The sequence below is a fragment of the Schistocerca serialis genome, chromosome 5, assembly GCF_023864345.2.
Source record: "Schistocerca serialis cubense isolate TAMUIC-IGC-003099 chromosome 5, iqSchSeri2.2, whole genome shotgun sequence".
NCBI classification, from domain to species: Eukaryota; Metazoa; Arthropoda; class Insecta; order Orthoptera; family Acrididae; genus Schistocerca; species Schistocerca serialis.
In genome coordinates, this window is record NC_064642.1 from 625,111,519 (window position 1) to 625,134,513 (window position 22,995).

The window sequence follows — 22,995 nt, forward strand, 5'->3', positions numbered from 1 at the left end:
CACCTTCACAAAAGCCACCTACTCCTTGGTATTAGTATCTCTCTTTCCTTTATGTCTATAGTCTGTTACAAGTCTGACTGTTCCTTCTGTTCCCATCCTTTCAATATGCTTCTACCATTTTGTTATCCCATATTCTATTCTTTCATTTGTGAAAAACATATTTAATTATTTTGTTAGTTCAGACTTTTTATTTTATCTCTAAGTAAATCCTTTTGCTTACCTTAAAAATTTCATTTCTGGTGACTGTATCATTCTTTGGTCTGTTTTAGTTATTGTCAGGGTCTCTCTTCCACATGTGTGCTAGGTGTTGCCATTACTTTGTGTAAGTTTTGTCTTTCAGTCTTTTCTGGTTTTATTGGCTAATTTTGTATGTACAGTGCCACGTTTAATTTGAAAGTTGTTTAACTTTTTGGAGATGTTTTTATCATCTTATTAACTTATATCACATCCTAGTAGCTGAAAGTGAGATTCTTGTTCAACTGATTTTCCATTTAGCATTATTTTAGAATGTACTGAGTATTTTCCTTTAAAAGACATAGTTTTGGTTTTACTTTCTGATACTTTCAGGTTATAGAGTTTGCCTATTAAGTGCAAGTGATGTAGAGCAAATTGTAAAATAATTTGGTCATCAACAAAGAGCAAAGTATTTAAATACGTGTTTCTAGGAATTTATTTTATTCCTGGGTTAACTTCTTGTTTTCATGTTTTCATTCTCTAACAGTGTTGTCAATAGACACACCGTGTTAATGTTAACAGAACTGCCAGACTGCAGGGACAGATACCTGACTGGAAGTGGAGGAAAAAAGGTCCTATAAACATGTTTCTGGAAATGCTTCTTCATCATGTTAGATGGCGCTGACAAATGATAGTCCCTTGACCACATCCTGTGTGTGTCTTATATGCTGCAGGTGTGACTGACATAGCATACTGTGCACAGCAGAATGGTTCATCGGTAAAGAGGACTGATGACAGAAATCCCAAATTGTGTTGGTCTGGTGCAAAAACCATACACAAAATCCATCCCGTAGAGAGAAATCCACTGCTGATAGTCCTTGCACTTGTCGCAAGTGACAGGGATAGTAGGGGTTGTCATGCAGGACACATATGCTGGCAGGCCACTTGTCTGGAACTTGGTGTAGGATTTGTCTCAGGTGTGACTGACACAGCATACTGTGCACAGCAGAATGGTTCATTCGGTAAAGAGGACTGATGACAGAAATCCCAAATTGTGATGGTCTGGTGCAAAAACCATACACAAAATCCATCCCGTAGAGAGAAATCCACTGCTGATAGTCCTTGCACTTGTCGCAAGTGACAGGGATAGTAGGGGTTGTCATGCAGGACACATATGCTGGCAGGCCACTTGTCTGGAACTTGGTGTAGGATTTGTCTCAATATCCCATAGAACCTGATCCTCAAAATCTGGTGTATGCATGGACCACTGCCTCCTTGCACGTTCATCAGTCTGAAAGGATCCATGATATGCAAACGCTACTGCTTGTACTACGTCAATCACACAGCCTGCCACATACGAAATACATGGCACATGGTCAGAGGAAGTTACATTCATCAGCACCATCTACCATGGCAACAATGCACTTTTGGACACATGTTCATAGGACCTTTCTCCCTCGATTTCCATTCAGGACTCTATCCCTGCAGCTTGGCGGTTCTAATAATGTTCCTCACAGAAAGTGGGCAGGAGACTGCACCATTGTTGAATTTCTCTGTTACCATAATTGCTATTGATTCTGTTATCGCTTTGCTGTATTAATTAAAATTTAATTATACAAATACAAAATATTTATCACTTTTATCAGATTTTTAGAAGACCCTTGCTTCTCCATTATACTGCACATCATATACCTATTAACAGTGTTGAAGACTTCTCCACAATTTGCAAAAAGGCAACATGAGCCTCCAGATATGTCCTCATATCATCTCAGTTATCAGCTGCACTACTGTAACATTACGCTGTGCTATCATCCTTATCTAAGACAATTTTGCTCTTCCAGCAAGAGGGTGTCAGCCACTTTTTTCGGTCTGCTGGTAATTATTCATGGATATAATTTAACGACCTTATTCATCTAATTTCTTTTTTATAGAGTGACATTACTTTTACCATTCTCCAAGAGCCAACTACCATTTTTCATTTCAAATAGTCATTTAATAGCTGGAACAGCCTCACTTCTAATATAAATCCTCTGCAGTTAATAAGTTCTAAATTAATATTGTCAGATCTTGCTGCTTTTCTATTCTTCATCTGCTTTAAGGCTTCTTGTATGTCCCCCAATGCAACATTGTGTGGTGTGCGTACTGTAAGACCTTCGGTACACACCATCAGATTATTTGACTTGTTGCTCTAACGAAGTAGGCGAGTGTCAGCAACATGTCTCGTGGTCTTATCGTGGCGTGTTTATCTTCTGCCGTTAGGTCAGACGATAGAAATGCCACTTGCACGCTTAGAGTAGCAGATTGACGGTGACCAACTTTAAACAGAACTTGATTAATTTTCACACACATTTATTAAAATAATAAAAATCATAAACCTTACTTAACTTGATTCTGGATGCTATTTACAGTTGACAATCTGAAGTTCCTTTGGTCTTGATACGTTAATCTTATTCTCACATATCTCTGATACTTGACAAAGTGTCTATACATTTATCTTCATGTACAGGAATATGATAATCTTATTAGGCGCAGACTGAAACTTGACTACAGACTAATGCAGACTGATGCAGACTGACTAATCGGAGTTTTTTTTTTTTTTTCTTTATTGTTATTTTGAAACCTGTAGTACAGGCAGGCCTGCAGCAGCATACGACGCCGCTCTTTGGCCGCAGAGAAACACAGATAGACAAATGAAGACATTTAGAGAAAAAACATGGTGGACATATAAACGGAGACAAACACTTTTTAAAATACAACGTGCCGTTCATGGGCGTAGTGTCCAAGATAAAATTGTTCAAACACTTGGACACAGACAGAAATGAGAATTGTCACACGTGAATGTAGGTGCACAAAACGAATAACACTGAACCACTTAAGCACAAAACGACGGCATTCACAGAACACGAGGCGTTGATCTCCGGCGCACGAATGTTCACTAACCGTGTACGAGTCTGGGGACCTGCCAAGAGAGGAGAAGTGGGGGAGGGAGGGAGAGGGGAGAGCAGATGCCATGGGCAGGGGAGACAGGGGGAAGGGAGGAAGGGGGAGGGGAAGCCCGGGGGAAGAGGGGTGGAGGAAGGGGACGGGGGAAAAGGAAAAAGAAGGGAGGGAGGGTGCCTAAAGGAAAGGACACAGGAAGTGGGGGGGGGGGGGGAGGATCAAAGTTGATAGGAGGGGTAGATGGAGGGGAGGAGGACATCATCAGGGAGGGGGAGCTGGCGGAAGCCACCTTGGGAGAGGGTAAGAAGGGTGGAGAGATGGAGACCGGGTGGGACGTGGGAATACAGGCGCGGCAGCAGTCGGGGGTGGGAGAGGATGGGTGAGACAAGCGGATAGGAGGATCGAGTTTGCGGGAGGTGTACAGGATCCATATCCTTTCAAGGAAAAGGAGGAGGTGGGGGAAGGGGATGAGATCGTACAGGATCCGCGTGGGGGAGGGGAGACGGATGCGATAGGCGAGGCGGAGAGCATGGCGTTCAAGGATTTGGAGGGATTTATAAAAGGTAGGGGGGGGGGGCGGAGATCCAGGCCGGATGGGCATAACAAAGGATAGGGTGGATGAGGGATTTATAGGTGTGGAGGATGGTGGAGGGATCCAGACCCCACGTACGGCCGGAAAGGAGCTTGAGGAGACGGAGTCGGGAGCATGCCTTGGTTGGATTGTCCAGAGATGGGGAGTCCAGGAGAGGCAATGGTCGAGAGTGATGCCAAGGTACTTAAGGGTGGAAGTGAGGGTGATAGGACGGCCATAGATGGTGAGATAGAAATCAAGGAGGCGGAAGGAAGGGGTGGTTTTGCCTACAATGATCGCCTGGGTTTTGGAGTGATTGACCTTGAGCAACCACTGGTTGCACCAAGCAGTGAACCGGTCAAGATGGGATTGGAGAAGGTGTTGGGAGCGCTGCAGGGTGGGGGCAAGGGCAAGGAAGGCGGTGTCATTGGCAAACTGAAGAAGGTGGACGGGGGGTGACGGCGGCAGCATGTCCGCCGTGTACAAAAGGTACAGAAGGGGTGAGAGGACAGAGCCTTGGGGCACACCAGCGGAGGGGAAAAAGGTGTAGGAATCTGTGTTATGGATGGTGACATAGGAAGGATGGCGGGAGAGAAAGGAGCTGACTAATCGGAGGTCTGTACACTCGTTATAATACCTCGCACGTTCAGGTATCACTGCGCAAGTGTGATCTGCGTTAGCAGCAATCTCATTGGCTGCGTTACATATTAATACGCGGATTGGTGGAAGCAGAATTTGGTCCATCTTTATGGCAGCACCATCTCATAGTGCGGAGACGGACGAGTGCTGTGCCTGCGCTGTTGTGCTTAGCGGGACGCGCTCTAGTGGGAAAGTTGTGTATGCGCTGATATGCGAAACTATGTACACAACACATTGTCTTGTTGGTTTATTTCATCTTCTTGTTCTTTGCCCTGGGCTATCTTGATTCATTCAATTTTATCATTGTTTTCTATTCATAATGCTTGATAGTGATGTATGAAAGTTTCTTTGTCTGTTACATTTAATCCTGCAGAAACTCTCTTCTGTTTGTTAAATCATTTCAGGAGTTTATAAGCCATCTCTTGTCTACCATGCAGATCATTTTCAATGTTTGGTATCGATGTATTCCATGATTTTTTTGGACTTTCATGTTATTTTTTTAGCATTGATGTATTTTTCACTATACTGTACTTTGTTTCGTCTGTATTGAAGATTCGTATGTAAAGCTTTTTTATTTATCCTTAACTGTGTTTGTTTTATGTCCATTCTATATTTTGACAGCCTTTATCTTCTTAAACTGCTTTTTCTTCCTTACTGCCTCTATCGCCACTTGGATCACCCATGGTTTGGTTTTCCCTTTTTTGTATTTGTATTATTTTCTATAAATTTACTTTGCAGATAATGTGGGAGTCACTGTTGAAGTAGATCTCTTACAATGTCTTGTTACAGAAGGTATGTTTTGAAAACTTCATCTTTGACTTTGCTCCTCAGAACATTTAAGAGATTTACCTTGGCAATCACCAGGAAATGATCCAACTCTATGTTGCCACCTCTATGTTATCTTACATCTCATACTTGTCCTCTGAGTATTCTGTTCACTAGGGCACAGTCAATGACTGACCTATAACCTCTTCTCTCCCTTGTGAATTTATGATTATCCCTCTACCTAAAGAAACTGTTGATAATTGTCACATGACTTCTCATGCATTTCAATAGGAAACACTGGGAAAACATGAACACATTGATGATAAGTAAACAGTAGCCAACTTACTTTATCAAGAATAGATATTTTCAAGTAATGAAGTATATTTATTTAGTCTTGAAACAAAATGATAAATCATAAAGCAAATATCACAGGGAGGCACTAAAATCATTAGACATATTTAAATATAAAGTAGACACTACCTTTGTGACAAATAATATTTGCTGTGTATCTTTGACTGTAAGTTGTTCATGTACAATACAGCATAGATATCTTTTAGTCTTTATTGTCCAAAGTGTAGTTTGATTGACTACAATGAAATAAATATTTTGTGAGCAAACATTTCACTTAAAGAAATATTCTGTGTTTAAGATTTAGCAATCATTTGCTGTCCCTGGTATTGTGTATTTGTTTCAGGATTGATACCCCTCTTTCAAAAGCTTTGTTTTTGTATGTTTTGAACACTTTCTCTTCTTCCGAAGTTTTATTGTTTAAAATAATAATACTGGAAAATGTTTTTCTCTGAGATTAGAACCAAGTATTAGAGCCATTTAAAGAATGCACAGCCAATAACTAAAACAAATAACTGTATAAGTATTACCTCAAGTTTTTGCCTTTATATTGTTATTAAAACTGTAAGTCATCAATGTTTTAACATTTTGTAAATAATTTGTATAAAATTTCCTTTACAAGCTTTCAATCAGGCATAATGGGCTGAGCCTTTAGAAGACACTTCTAAGCTATTATCAAAGTTAATTTCTGGCCAGTTACAGCTGTCATATCTCATTAGTTGTGGCTAAAATACTCTGATTCATACAGCTACTTTTATATGTAAATTAAACTTCTTGAAGACTATGTAGGCTACCAGTTTAATTCTATGAACAGCAATGAACGATGTGAGCTACAAGCTGATCATCATGTATGTGCTCATGAAAATAAATGTACATTGACCACAATGTACATATCAGTGGCGATGCCTTAGACATTTAAAAAAATTTACCAGTATTTACAGATTTACAGATTTACAGATTTCAATCTGTTATGCACTTAAGACTCTATGCACTACTTTCATTTTACTGCCCTCGCACCTTTATATTTTGCACTGAAGTGATATGATTTGATTGTGTACCTCCCTAAACTGAATGGTATACTCTCTTGCTATGGTATTTTGAGAAGATTAGTTGCTGTGTTATGAAAATAAATTCCAGTTTCTTGTTGTACTTTAAAAACAGCACTGTATTCAACATTATTTTGTATCATTTAAGAGTGGCTCATCAAGTTAGAAACTTAAAAGTTAAAACTAGTGGTAAAGATATAAATGTTTTATACAAAAAACTGATATGTAAGTGTAACACTGTACTAAATGAAATATACCTTTATTTACTAATATACACCACAAATGCCTATCTTCCTCTCAGAGGCAGTACATTCATCACAATAAATGATAAAGAAACAATTTTTTTTACTCGCATTTTTAAAGATATGCTCCATACAATTGTTTATACATTTGAGGACCATATACATTATCATGACTATTTCTGGCCACTGATGATTACCCCTCAATATACAAAGGGGGGGGGGGGGGGGAGTGAGGGTTCATTATGCTCATATTTTGAAAATAGTGAAATCTAATTTATTGCGTTGTATTTTAAAATTTTGAAAAAATTATTTATTTTAATGAGTTCTTCTACCAGATTTCAAAAATATTTAAATTTTTCAGTTAAACTTAACCCAAAAATTTAAGTTGCAGTAGTAGATGTCACTTTTCCCAATGATGACCATATTATTTTTTCAGATTTAGGACTTTATTTACACATCAATATCTCTTTAAAAAGTCTACAAAAATCCATGACATTTGCACTTTTACAATTTTTTTCTTAGGGTGGCCGTAAGTACCCCAACCCTCCCTCAGTAGTACCCACTGCTGAAAGTGCGTTGATATTCCCAAGGGTGCACTAAATGATTTTTTAAGGTTCAGGATCCTACTTACACAGAATATACTTTAGAAAAGCCTCTCTCGCTACTGTGCATTAAGAAAAATACATTGGTATTGCTAGGGTTAAGGCCTGCTTTCACCATCTGCTGAAAAGGCAGTTTCAAACTGATTATAGTGTGATGAAATGGACTAGAACAAAGGTAATCATTCCATCAAAGAGATTATAATTAAATATTCAGGTAGCACAAGTTCACTTTAAATTAGTTGAAGGAATCAGCTGAGGCTTTTTTATCTGTTGTACATACTGTCAGAAATGTGATTCAGAACTTTACAAACCTAAAATTTCACTTTAACATAAAGGATAGTATGAATATATATCTCCAACAGTTATGTTATTATGTAACATACATCAAACTGAAACATGTAACTATGATATTTCATTTCTTCACCATCATCTTCTATGGAAAGCAAAATATTTGTTGAAAATAACAAGGAAATAAATCATAAACATAAAGTTGCATGTGTCTTTCCAATTTGGATGCACCATATTTTGCATGATACAGTTATTAATCGTTTGTAATAATGTTGAATATTCTTGTAGCAGCTTTTTCTTATTAACTGCAGAAACAGCTGTCCACTGTGTTCCTAGTAATCCAAGTGATGTATCTATTGACCCGAGTATACACTCCTGGATAATTTGGCTGTGCACAGCCTTCACCCCAAGACACCACTCCTGAAACAGAGATGCAGCAATGTCAGCAACTGCTAATACTATTTTGGTCAGTTAATTGTGGTTGGAGGTGCTACAAGAGCAGTAGCAGTATGCAACAGCTTATTGTAATTGAAAAGTAATATTCTAACAACTCACCAACGAGGTGATGCAGTGTATCATTCTTGATATGTAGTGGACCACCACTGTCTCCCTGTGAACACAACCACTAATTATAGTGTTTCCTATCATTGATGAAAGATTTTTGTAGCATATTATTTTTTTTGGGAAGTGCAAAATGTCTTTGTATCTACTATAAACACTGTAATTTTTTGAAATAAAATGTAGACTGATGAATTTCAATGAAATAAAAATGAGCATGATTATTATATTTGGCTAAACATGAGATTGAATATAAAATTATCCTTATAAAATAACGAGATTTCACAAACTTTCCACTATGCCACTTCTCAATGCAGTTTTGAGTGAACCCATGGGCCTATTAATGTATCATATGCTCAGGAATTGAAAGTGCTGAGAAAAACTGTAACGCAATGCTAGCTCGCTAGGGTATGGACTCATAGCCCAGTTTGCAGTTATTCATAACACCTCTTGAATTGAGACGAATTTGGTAGAAAGTTTACCACTAAGGTTGAACTCCAAATACTGTAATATGAACGACAGGCACCCAGTCTCATTTTTGTTTTTTTGCGTGTTCTGTTACTTCTAACAAAAGCTTACTTGAAGGCAAGGAAAACAGGCAGAAAATGTATGCTGACATCCACACAATGCCAGTATGTCTTCCTTTTGGTGAGCAGCTTTCACACAAAAAAATATAATCCAGTCTAAATCCCCCACATTAATTTAAAGTTTTGCATAGTGGTAAACAGATACAGTGTCACAGTATGAACCATGTGGAACCCACGAAAAATCAATATTAGGCTGACTTCTTCAGTTAAGTATTCACTGAGATCCATTGTTTTGTGTGGTGATCCATTACATGCATATAACATATGTAAAGATCTTTCATAATCAGCCTAGTTTGGTCATTCAGATGCAAGTATCAACTATACCAAACTAGTCTGTGGTAAGCAATATATCCATACAATGTATATTGTGTTGTTTGACTTAATACTGCAAGCCTATCCTGAATGGCAATAGTGTAATTCATCTTCTGTACTTTTAGTTCCATTTTATACTACTCTTTTTTCATATTTGTGAGTGTACTGAGAGAGAGTATGTCACTGTATTCATGTTCAACAACTTTAAATCATGCTAAAAATGATTATAAGAAAAATGCACATTATTTATCAAAAATTATAGAAGGATCGAATACACACACACACACACACACACACACACACACACACACACACACACACACACACACACACTCTCTAGGAAAACGCAAATAATATGTGGCACTTAGCTACCTTGCTGCACAACATATGTTCCTCAACACATGATTTTGATGAACATAATTAACATGTAGATATTTTGCTTTATAGTTATGAAGAACCACAGGTCAGGGATTTTGCCTTCTTCAGCCTAATTATTTCTGGAGCTAAGAACAAACTGAGACAGACCCATACCTGGCAGGAATCCTTCTTGCCCTCTGGGTATCCAGCACACATCATGTTTTCAGTGATGCGCTGCTGGCCATACGCAGTCTTCCGGCACTCTGAATTGGCCATGATGGGCACTGTCACTTCACGCAGCTGCGATGATGGCTGGCCCAATGGTTTTGTTACACCCCAGCCTGTTACCAGACCCTGCTCCCCAGTGAAGCTGTGGCCTGCACAGACACCACAGGTTACACAGAGTACCACTGATTGTACCTCCAACAACATACACACCACTATCGATGAAAGTGTCCTTGATAATAGACAACATGTTGTCATGAGACATCCTGCAACTGTATTTTCTTAAAGTATTTATTTCCTCTATCTCAGTTGCAAGTAGTCGTACATGATTACTGGTTTCACTCAATTAATGATCATCTTCAGATGTATAAAAGTAAATATTAAAAAGCATCTATTTTGAGTAGATAACATAAACTGAAAATATTTAAAATTAAAAATTCTTAAAATTAGACTTGATTAATCACATGTTCTGAAAAAAATCTATTAAAGATCTAATGGCATAAGCTGTAAAATTAAAGGAATAGCACTATACCAGACTAGTACACCACTCAATTGTATACTGGATAGCATCAAAACTAGTGAACATTTGTGGTAATTCACAACTGAGACTATTAAAATATATGTTTTAAAAAAGTGTCCTGGTTCAATTTTTTAAACGCTGTCATCATTGCTAGATGAGTTAGCTTTATACAGAACATATACAAACTGTAAGTGCACTTAAATTTTTCAAGTGCAAGTTATGGATCCATGGGTGTCTACAGAAACTTTTCCAGTATGGGAGGGGGGTGCAAGTCTCAAAAATTGCCATTTTGTTATATAAATGAGTTGGTCAGTTTTGAGATTTGTCATGCCATAAGAACTAATCTGGATTAGTCAGTCTTGTCTGGCTGTGTGTCCTTTTATTTCCATGGAAATTCTTTATTCTTTCGTAGTTTGCTAAATATTCAAGTACATATTAGTATTCACAATGTGGATTTTTAGAATTTTTAATGGTGCATCAATTTCTCTAAAAGTGTAGACTTCAACGCAGTCATTAGTACAGCTGTATCTTTGTGATTCAAGAAATGTAAAACAAAGATATAGCTAAACTAATGGCTGCCTTAGGTATAGCCATCTTCTTGGGCCAAAAAGTAGGATAACTATGAAACATCAAAAGTTATCATTTTCAAGACCGAATTTTTCCTCTGACAAAGATGGAGGATGTAAACAATTATACATGAAAAATAGCAACCTGCCTCTCTGAAATTTTTCCATCAAATCTTTTTCCTATTTAATTTGCTGGAGCTAATATAAATATAAAAAATAAGAATGGCTGATGGCAGTGTTTTCTCAAAAAACATTCCAAAATTAGTTTCATAAAATTAAACTTCACTCTAAATCTCCTCAAAAAGTTTTCAGTGCTATCAACTATGAATACCTGAAAAATAAATATTCACATGGTCATGATGAAAAAAGTAGAAAATAAAGAAATTTTCAGAAGTTCACAATGCAGCAAGTTACTTGTGAAATTAATCATTTCATAGCAAGGTGTGATTTGCGCTTTTACCAGAGTGGGGGATGTCTTAGGGGGTTAGTAGAATTATGTATGTTACTAGCTTGGACCATGGCGTTACGCATGGTTAAACAGCTATTTATAAATAGATGTTAATGCCAAGACTCACTATTCACACGTATGCACTATCAGAAAGGCCATCCCTTGTTATATCTTTAAAAGTACATTATAGGTAAAGCTTATTTACAAAATCATCTATATGCAGGCATACGAGGGGAATTCAAAAAGTAGAGGCACATTTGTGAAAAGCTGTACTTATTCTGATGATAGAAAACTGAAAAATATTAATAGTATTAATAGTAAGACTTATTAAAAACTTTCAGTGTTCGGCTCCACAAATTTAAACTATATGTAAAGTTTTACTCCAGTGCGTGGGAAATAAACATCCCAGGCTAGGATGCATAAACTAAAACCAGAGGAGGGGATGGTCTGATGCAGAGGGGGGAAATCCTCCCCCATCCCCCCCTGCAAATCGCACACTGTTTCATAGGATTACTTTCCCACATTAATGCAAAGATGTAGTCAAGCCACTCCACAAAAAAGAAGACAAAATATAAGTGAAGAGCTACCAACTCATCTCATCGTTGTCAGTATTCTAAAAAAATATATTGAAAAGCTATGTACAATAGGCTTGATAAAAAAACATAGTGCACTCAGTACAAAACTGCTTGGATTTCAGAAAGGACTTTCAACTGAACAGGCTATATTTATCCTGACAGATGATAAACTAGAATCAATTAATCAGAAACTATTTCCTTTGGGAATATTTTAAAAACAATCAGAGCTGTTGTAACATTAGATTATGTTTTGTGTCCTCTGCTTGTTTTAATATATTTATTTATAATAAAATATTTTCCATTTCTTTAAAGGAGCACACTGGTTGCCTTGGAGCACTGCAGAGGCCGCAGACCGGTATAAAGCACTCATGTTACCTTAAACCACTGGCAAAAGTCATGGCAGTGAAGTGGCATGTATGAGCCAGATGGTTGCACAGAATCAACACACTAAGATGGTTCGATGTGGATATGTAACAGAATGGCAGAAAGGAGCTATTGTGTTTGGAAATGTTTATTATTCCACCATGAGGAAAGTTGCCTTTTTTTGGTGTATCAATGCAGACTGTCCAACGTATGAACAGAATAGTGTTTCATTTGCAGCCATGTAACACTTTGTACAAACAGTAGTCACACAAAGATTCTGATGATGAGTGTTCATGCCTTTTCACTGAAAACTGGTTTCAGACTTGACAAGAATTTATGCCGCCAGTGAAAAGAAGCCCATCTCAACCAGTTTTCAAGTGTATATTGCAAAGGCAACTGCACACAATGGATATTCTGAGTCAGGTCTATTGTAGTAGGTCATTGCTCACAGGGCATCCAAAGCTGCATGTTTTCATTAGGCTAAGCAGGACAGGGGTTGACTGGAGGTGTACAGTTGGAAATGATGGAAGGTGTTCAAAGCTCTGGCAGTGCAATGAAGTGTTTAACCTGCAGCATTTGGAGGGTGTATTTCAGGCTGTAGGTGGTTCCTTGGATGTTTGGGGCTGTTTTTCAGACCATGACTTGGGCCAACTCATTCAGATTGCAATGGATATGAAATAGGTTGTTTGTTTCCATATTCTTGGTGACTAAGTGTTGCTCTTTCTTCCACATCTTCTTCATGAGTATGCTGTGGACATTCATGTCTTCCTACATGACAATAGCTGTTTTTTTTTGTGGTTTTAGGGTGCACAACTTCAACGGTCATTAGCGCCCAGACTACGTTAGGAATGCACCGCGAGGCACAAGTTTAAAACAGCAACTAAAAGGGAAAACACGATAAAAGATCGACAGGCATAGGATTAAAAAAACAGCATAATCAAATATCCTTAGACAGGCTGGTCAAGTTGATAAAACGAAGAATGCGAGGAGCTGCTCCTGGGTCATCCGCTAAAATGGCATCGAGAGTACATGGCAGGCCAAGATCAAGACGCAGTGTAGTAAAATCTGGACAGGACGTTAATATGTGGCGGACCGTCAGCAATTGCCCACATGGGCAGAACGGCGCCGGCGCAGCCGTCAGTAGATGGCGATGGCTGAACCGGCAGTGTCCAATTCGTAACCGGGCCAAAACTACCTCCTCCCGCCGAGAGGGGCGTGAGGAGGACGTCCAAGCCGCGGGAAGAGGTTTCAAGGCCCGAAGCTTGTTGTCCGTAAGTGCAGCCCAATCGGCATGCCACAGCGATAAAATGCGCCGACAAATGACCCTGCTACAATCTGATCAAGGGACACAACAAGAAGCTGTCCGAGGCTGGAGGACCGCAGCCTTGGCCGCGGCATCTGCAGCTTCGTTCCCAGGGATACCGACATGGCCAGGAACCCACATAAAGCTAACCGGAGAACCGTCATCCACCAGCTGCTGAAGAGAACGTTGGATCCGGTGCACGAAAGGGTGAACCGGATACGGGTCACTGAGGCTCTGGATTCAGAGCAGATGACATAAGCAGAATGTCGGTGGCGGCGGATATAAAGAACAGCCTGGTAGAGGGCAAAGAGCTCAGCTGTGAAGACCGAACAATGGCCATGGAGCCAGTATTCGAAACTTTGTGCCCTGACAATAAAAGAACAACCGACCCCGTCATTGGTCTTAGAGCCATCTGTATAAATGAAGGTAATATTAATGAACTTCGAACGAAGTTTGACAAAACGGGAGTGGTATACCTAACTGGGGGTAACCTCCTTTGGGAGCGAGCTGAGGTCAAGGTGAACGCGAACCTGAGCCTGGAGCCAAGGTGGCGTGTGGCTCTCGCCCACTCTAAAGGTTGCAGGGAGTGAAAAATCAAGGTGTTGAAGGAGGCGACGAAAGCGAACTCCAGGGGGTAGCAGGGCAGAGACATACAACCCATATTGACGATCGAGAGAGTCGTCAAAAAAGGAACGATAAGACGGGTGGTCGGGCATTGACAGTAGCCGACAGGCATACCGACAAAGCAGTATATCGCGCCGGTAGGGCAGTGGCAATTCACCGGCTTCAGCATGAAGACTCTCGACGGGACTAGTATAAAATGCTCCGATCGCAAGACGTAAACCCCGATGTTGTATGGAGTTGAGGCGGCGTAAGATGGACGGCCGTGCAGAGGAGTATACGATGCTCCCATAATCCAGCTTTGAGCGGACGATCGACCGATATAGGCGAAGTAGGACGGTTCGATCCGCTCCCCACGACATACCACTGAGAACACGGAGGACATTTAGAGAACGGGTACAACGGGCAGCCAAATAAGATACATGTGGAGACCAGCTAAGTTTCCTGTCAAATGTAAGACCTAAAAATTTTGTTGTCTCCACGAATGGGAGAGCAACGGGACCGAGTCGTAAGGACGGTGGGAGAAACTCTTTGTAGCGCCAGAAGTTAATACAGACCGTCTTCTCGGCAGAAAAACGGAAGCCATTGGCGACACTCCAGGAGTGAAGATGGTAAAGAGAACACTGAAGACAGCGCTCCAGGAAACACGTACGCTGCGCGCTGCAATAGATGGTAAAATCGTCCACGAAAAGGGAGCCTGATACATCAGCTGGGAGGCAATCCATTATTGGATTGATCGCTATGGAGAAGAGAGCGGCGCTCAAAACTGAGCCCTGTGGCACCCCATTCTCCTGGCGAAAGGTGTCCGACAGGACAGAACCCACACGTACCCTGAACTGTCGATCCATTAAAAAGGAACGAATAAAAAGAGGGAGGCGACCGCGAAGGCCCCATGTATGCATGGTGCGGAGAATGCCCGCCCTCCAACAGGTGTCGTAAGCCTTCTCCAAATCAAAGAACACAGCCGCGGTCGGGCGCTTCCGCAAGAAGTTATTCATAATGAAGGTCGACAAGGTAACCAGATGGTCAACAGCAGAGCGGCGCCTACGAAATCCACATTGTACATTGGTAAGTAGGCGTCGAGATTCGAGCAGCCAAACCAAACGATAGTTAACCATTCGCTCCATCACCTTACAGACACAGCTGGTAAGCGAGATGGGTCGATGACTGGAAGGCAAGTGCTTGTCCTTCCCCGGCTTAGGAATCGGTACAATAGACTCACGCCAGCATGCGGGAACATGTCCCTCAATCCAGATGCGATTATAAGTACGAAGAAGGAAACCTTTACCCGCAGGAGAAAGGTTCTTCAGCATCTGAATATGAATAGAATCAGGCCCTGGACCGGAGGACCGTGACCGGGCAAGTGCATTTTCGAGTTCCCGCATGGTGAAAGGGGCATTATAACTTTCACGATTCGAGGAGCGGAAGTTAGGTGGCCTAGCCTCCTCTGCCTGTTTTCGGGGGAGGAAGGCAGGGTGGTAATGAGCGGAGCTCGAAACCTCTGCGAAAAAGAGGCCGAAGGCATTGGAGACATCCTCAGAGGCCACAAGGACGTCATTCGCGACCGTCAAGCCAGAAACTGGTGAGTGGACCTTAGTGCCAGATAGACGGCACAGGCTACCCCAGACAACAGAAGAAGGAGTAAAACTGTTGAAGGTGCTTGTGAAAGCAGCCCAGCTGGCTTTCTTGCTTTCTTTAATAATACGACGGCACTGCGCACGTAATCGTTTATAAGTGATACAATTCGCCACTGTAGGGTGGCGTTTAAAGGTGCGTAAAGCACATCGACGAGCACGTAAAGCGTCTCTACAAGCTGCGGTCCACCAGGGGACCGGTACGCGACGTGGAGAAGAAGCAGTGTGAGGGATGGAATATTCAGCAGCAGTGAGAATGACTTCCGTGAGGTGTGCGACCTGACTATCGCAGCTTGTGAAGGTTTGATCCTGGAAGGTCGCCCTGGAAGAGAAGAGCCCCCAGTCTGCTTTGGAGATGTTCCAACTAGCTGAGCACGGAGAGGGGGTATGATGCAGGAGATGGATGACACACGGGAAGTGGTCGCTCGAATATGTATCAGAAAGGGCATACCACTCAAACCGGCGTGCAAGTTGGGTAGTACATATAGAGAGGTCTAAATGGGAATAGGTGTGAGATGTGTCCGAAAGAAAAGTAGGGCCGCCAGTATTGAGGCAGACAAGATTGAGCTGCTAACAGGGAGCCCCTCGGGCAGGATGCTGGAGAGCCCCAAAGGGGATGGTGGGCATTGAAGTCTCCAGTTAACAAAAATGGTGCAGGTAGCTGAGCAATAATTTGCATCATGTCTGCCCTGGTAACGGCAGACGACGATGGAGTGTAAACGGTACAAATAGAAAATGTAAAAGTGGGGAGAGTAATTCGGACGGCAACTGCCTGCAGACCGGTGTGCAATGTGATGGGATCGTAGTAAATATCATCCCGGACCGGCAACATAAACCCTTCATGAGCCGGAATACATACCACAGAGGGTAGGTCAAAACGCACAGAGGTGTAGTGTGCCAAAACAATGTGATCGCATGGGCGTAGCTTCGTTTCCTGGAGGGCTACGACGAGCGGACGGTGCAAGCGGAGCAGCAACTTCAAGTCCTCTCGGTTGGAGCGAATGCTGCGAATATTCCAGTGAATAAGTGCCATCGTGAGAAGAAAAGGAAGATGAAAGAAGGGGTCACCTCGAAGGCCGCTGAGGGCCTGGCTTCGAGCGAGTACTGCCGCCGCTATCAGTAGGCGGACAGTCATCGTCCATTGGTTCTATAGGTTCATCGGCCATCTCGTTAAGATGGCCGGGAGGAGGAGCTTAGGAGCTTCCTCCGCCGGTGGACGGCCAGATGTTCGGCTACCAGCGGTGCGGCCAGGCGCAACGGATGACGGCCTGGGGCGGCAGCAGCTGGGTGGCGCAGGAGAAGAAATGCGCCGTGGCGGAGAAGGAGAACTGTGCTTCCTATGAGCCTTCTTGGAAGGTCTTTTAGTGGAAGTACTGGTCGACGGCTGGGAGTTCGAGGTACGTAGGAAGTCTGCACGGGACGGTTCCTTCTTGAAGGCCCGTGCATCTGACTTCTGGGTCTTCGTCTTAGCAGAAGCTGATGAAGGGGCTGGTGTCTGTGGGGTGATGGGAGGAAGAGGAGACGTCGACCGCGCGATCTTAACACTGGCCGAACGGACGACCGTGGTGCTGAAGGTCAGATCGCATGTCTGGGTTGCCACCTCCCTGGTAGACCGAGGAGAGGCGAGGACAGTACTGTATTTTCCCGCTGGGAGCAGAGTGGGCTTCCTACTAGCAAATAGTTTGCGAGCAGCCGAGGCGGACACTTTCTCTTTGACCCGAATTTCTTGGATACAGCGTTCTTCCTTGTAGATGGGACAGTCGCGGGAGGACACTGCATGGTCACCCTGACAGTTCACACAACGAGGAGACGGAGGTGGACAGTCACCCTCATGGGCATCCCTGCCACAAGTGACACATTTAGCTGCATTGGAACAAGACTGGCGAGTGTGATTAAAACGCTGACACTGGTAGCAGCGCGTAGGTGTCGGGACATAGGGGCGAACAGAAATAACCTCGTAGCCCGCTTTGATACGCGACGGCAGCTGAACACTGTCAAAGGTCAAGAAAAGTGTCCGGGTCAGTACAAGGTCATTGTTGACCTTTTTCATGACCCTATGGACAGCCGTCACGCCCTGCTCAGCGAGGAAAGACTGAATCTCCTCGTCAGTCAATCCGTCGAGTGATCGAGTATATACCACACCACGAGACAAATTCAAAGTGCGGTGAGCCTCCACCCAGACAGGGAACGTGTACAGGAGTGTGGCCCAAAGCAGTTTTTGTGCCTGAAAGGCGCTCTCAGTTTCTAGTAACAAGGTACCATTACACAACCTGGTACACGACTTGACAGATCCGGCTATGGCATCTACGCCCTTCTGGATAACGAAAGGGTTGACAGAGGAAAACTCCTTGCCGTCCTCTGATCGAGAAACTACAAGGAACTGTGGGGCAGGCGGTAGTACTTTTGTCACTGGTGGCTGGTCAAGTTTCCGTTTATGAGCAGAAGTCGAGAGAGAAGAAGAAGAGAAATCCATCGCGGAGGAATCCCCCATGATTGCCAGCGTGTCCGATGGCGCGCTCCTTCCTTGTGGGGACCCTCTCAGAGGGCACTCCCGCCTTAGGTGAATGTTTACACCTCAGGTCACACCTCCCGAGAAACAGACGGAGGGACCAATCGGCATGGTCAGAAGGTATCAGCTCAGGCAATCACCCCTCCCTGGGCCTGGCCTTTACCAGGGGGTACGTGCTTGCCTTACTCGTCTAGCCAGGGCGGGGAATTACGCGTTACCCCGTCACCGGCTACGCGCGCGAACGCGTGGGTCGGCCTTCAGGCGCGCACAGGGAGGAAGGAAGAAGAGGAAAAAGAAGAGAGAGAGGGAGAGAGAGGACAGACTGTCTCAAACGCCGAGGCGGGGACCAGAGAAGGCAAAGAGAAGAAGGCAATGAGAAGGCAAGGAGAAGAAGACAAGGGAAAGAGTAAGGAAGACAATGAGATGGAGAAGAACAAAGAAAGGAACCAACCAAAGGAAGGAAGAAACGAGAAGAAGTGAAAAACCAAAATGACCGCAAATAGAGGTCGTGGAACCGTCCGTCTCCGGACGCAGGCGCTAACTACCCCCTTGAGGGGGAGGGACTCCTTTTAATCGCCTCTTACGACAGGCAGGAATACCTCGGGCCTATTCTAATCCCTGGACCCGCAGGGGGGGACAATAGCTGTGTTCACGGGGCTCTACGCATACGTTCCTGGTTTGACCATACTCAGGCACCATATTACACTTTGAGTGGCCCACAAAATCACCCAGTCTTAATCCCAAAGAAAATTTCTGTGATTAATTGGAGCAGTGAGTGAAACACAGCATTCTCTGCGGGATCTAATCATTAATGGGTAGCTTCAGTTGGATATGCCATACCTGGAGAAACATTTGCATTCACTTCCCATCAAACGAAGCATATTATCAGAGCTAGATGCAATGTTATATGATCTATCAGACTAAAGATAGGGAGATACTGAATGAAAAGAGCTTGGCTGTCAAAAGGACAATGTATGAAGTCTTCAATGACTTCCGTATCAGAATATTATCGAAGGATATCTCACACAACCGAAAGGAATCGCAGTCGTACATAAAGAGTGTTAATGGTACCAAAGTTAGTATCCAGGCACTCACGGATGAAAGCAGAAACAGAAATGCGGAACCGTTTTCAAATTTTCCTTTACAAATGAGAATCTAGGAGTATTGCTCCAGTTTAATTCTTGCACCACTGCAAAGATGAGTGATATAGATATTACTGTCAGTAGTGTTGAGAAACAGCTGAACCCACTAAAACTCAACAAAGCTCCAGGGACCGATAGGATCCCATCGGATCCTGAATTGTATTTATGTTGTGACTGAGTTAGCTATACCATAGATATCTAAAACGAAAGACCATCGCCAGCTGTTGGAAGGAAACAAAGGTCACACCCATCTACAATAAGGGAAACAGAAGAAGTGATTGACAAAACTACCACTCAACATCCTTGACATCTATTAGTTGCAGAATATAAGAACATATTATGAGGTCCAATGTAATGAGGTATCTTGAACAGAATTACCTCATTCATGTCAGTCAGCACAGATTTCAAAAATATTGATCAAGTGAAACGCTACCCATACTTTTCTCACATGACATCCTGAAAGTCATGGATCAAGGCAGTCAAGGAGATGTGCTATTTCTTGATTTCCAAAAAGTGTTTGACTCAGTACCATATCTGCAGTTATTATCAAAAGTATCGTCAAAGGGGTAGCAAGCAAAATTCATGGCTGAATTGACGATTTTTTGGTAAAGAGGGTGCAGCATGTTATCTTGGATGGAGAGTAATCAACAGATGAAGAAGTAACTTTGGATGTGCTCAAGGGAATTGTCTTAGGATCCTTGTTTTGTGGATGATGCAGTTATCTATCATGATGTACTATCTGAGAAAAACTGCACAATTATTAAGTTAGACCTTAATGAGATTTCAAAGTGATGCAGTGACTGGGAACTTTCTTTCTTTAATGTTCGAAAATGTAAAATTGTGCACTCGACAATGAAAAAAATGTAATATCCTATGACTACAGTAACAACGAATCACAGTTGGAATCAATCGATCCACAAAACTATTTGACAGTGACAACGAATCATAGTTGGAATCAGTCAACTCACAAATATGTGTGAATTTAACACATTGTGAAGATATGAAATAGAATGATCACGTAGGGTCAGTCGTAGGTAAAACAGCAGCAGACTTCAGTTTATTGGCAGAATACTAGGGAATGCAATCAATCTACAAAGGGCATCGCTTAAAAATCACTCATGTGATCTATCCTAGAATATTGTCCAAGTGTGTGCGATTCATACCAAATAGGACTAACTAGAATATTGAACATATACAGAGAGGGGCAGCATGAATAGTCACCATTTTGTTTGATCCATAGGAGAGTATTAGAGATCCTGAAGAAACTGAACTGGCAAAAATAATGGTTCAAATGGTTCTGAGCACTATGCGACTTAACTTCTGAGGTCATCAGTCGCCTAGAACTTAGAACTAATTGAACCTAACTAACCTAAGGACATCACACACATCAATACCCGAGGCAGGATTCGAACCTGCGACCGGAGCGGTCGCTCGGTTCCAGACTGTAGCACCTAGAACCGCTCGGCCACTCCAGCTGGGTGAACTGGCAAACATTTGAGGATAGGTAGAAACTATCTCGAGAAAGCCTACATACAAAGTTTCAGGAATTGGCTTTAAATAATGACTAAGAATATACAACCTCCTAAGTACCACTCCAGTAACGATCATAAGAACAGGATTAAATGAATTACAGAGGCGCGGAGGCATTTAAACAGGCATTCTTCCCACATTCCATACTTGAGTGAAATGGGAAGAAGGCCAAATAACTGGTGCAGTGGGAAATACCCTCTGCCATGCACTTCACAGTGGTTTGCAGAATATGGATGTAGATGGAGATTAGTGTGAAGTCTGATTGCAGTGGTTAATTTTTACTCTTTATGGTTATGTGAACGTTCTTCCACTTGCATCGTCACAAGACTCAAAATTTGTCCTTTTTGTAGGCGATAGAAATATGTACCAGCTCCATCACTGCAGTGGAAGGTAAAAAAATACTTGAAATATTGATAGATTGTTCAAGACAAGCAGTTACCTTTAGATTTTGGAATTACTTAGTACACATAAGTCAGTGTTACTCATAGAACCCCACAAACTGTTAATAAGGACTAATGAAAATTGAAATACTAGAAGTAGAAACTATTATGTTTTCGACACTACAGATAAATCAGAACTTTAATTAAAAATTGCTTGGAATTAATACTGTTCTTTGGCTCAGTTTCAATCGCAATACCGGTATGAGTTTTTACCAGTGACCGATTGGTGGAGGGGGAAGGGGAGTAGGGGTTCTATCTGTATCGAATCATTCACCCTATGATTTTCAGTTATCCATGCCGGACAGGGACGTTTATTTCCCGATCACTGGATATATAAAACTTAACATTTAATTTAAATTTGTAGATACGTACGCAGAAAGTATCAATAAACTGTTATTATTAACATATTTGCTAACTAATTGTGGAAAAAGCGTTGTGTATTTAAGCATTTCAAACTGACTCGTCGATCTCATGCTGTTATTGTCGCTATTATCTGAGCTCCACCGTCCCTTACTTCCCAGCTTGCGAAGCAGGTAGTGGTGGCAGCCGTAGCACACTTGCGTGAGCAGCGGTTGAAAACTAAGCAAAGGTACCTGGAGGGCGGGTTGCGACAGTCTTGACTTTGCTAGCCGCGGACTACGTGGGTCGAGCTTAACGCAGCTTTTCCAGTATCGCGTATGCGAAATTAATTTGTGTTGTTCGGTTGTTCACTCGCGTCCGCAAAAGATGCGGCGATCTCCACTCGTTCCCGCTTTTGTAAGATTGTTAGTGAGCTAAGTGCGTGCAGGCCTGTAAGAACTACGAAATTTTAGCTGGTTTTCTAACAAAGCAAAGTTTTGTAGTTCCTTAAGAGCAGTGCGTTGCCAGATACGTGTGCAGTCGTTGACAGCCAGGCTACTGACAGTGGTGCTAAAAGAATTAAAATAGACTGAATCTCTAAAAAAAAAAAAAAAAAAAAAGAGCCTGTAATAATGGTGTTAATAAAGAGAGAGAGAGAGAGTGAATCTTCGGTGACTGAAACCTGTGAGAAGTCTCAAGGTACGAATGAGAGTGAAAGCAGGCTTGAAATTACAGGAAATTATGTTGCATTCTCACGTTTTCAAAATTGTGGCTGTCTGTAAATGACCAAAACTTGGTGATATACGCAGTGTGTTGAAAAGTTCGTGAACTTAGGTGGAAAGGTGCGTATCGATAACCGATAACGCATTTTTAGCTAGTGTTGAAAGAAAAAAAAACGGTGATCATGAAACGCGCAAATAACAAATTAGATGCTTAGAAATCATACATAACAAACAAAAGCGAAGTTGAGAAAAATCCGTGAGTGAAATTTAAAAGTTTTTGGGAAAGCAACATCAATAAAAATCGACAATTCGTTGTTCGGCTATGTAGTTGCTAAACAGAAATTACCATTCAAATCATATCCACAGTAATCGAAGTACAAAAGCGAAATGGTTTATCAGCCGATAATATGCTACACTCTGACCACGCATGACGAAACATTATGTTTCTAAGAGAGCAAAAGGACAAAAAAATATCTTGCTCACCTCCTTATAGAATCGGGTATAAGCTTACTATTATAATGGATGGAAGTGCAACCATTTATAATAAAACTTGTTTAATAATAAATGTACGTTTGTCCTTTGAGGGATTTGCTTGTAATTATTTTTTCGATATCGTTGAATTGGAATGT

At 42.0% G+C, this 22,995-nt stretch overlaps 1 protein-coding gene across 1 annotated transcript in view; it reads right to left on the minus strand.

Moving 5' to 3' along the window:
• Positions 1-7,688: 7,688 nt before the first annotated feature.
• LOC126482144 (trypsin-1-like) overlaps positions 7,689-22,995 on the minus strand; it is a 49,467-nt gene continuing 34,160 nt past the window's right edge. The window contains exons 6-8 of the mRNA XM_050106121.1: positions 9,604-9,806; positions 8,171-8,225; positions 7,689-8,035 (exon numbers count right to left, since the gene is read on the minus strand). Coding sequence (XP_049962078.1) covers positions 7,917-8,035; positions 8,171-8,225; positions 9,604-9,806 — 377 coding nt within the window. The 3' untranslated portion in view covers positions 7,689-7,916. The remainder of the gene's footprint in view (positions 8,036-8,170; positions 8,226-9,603; positions 9,807-22,995) is intronic.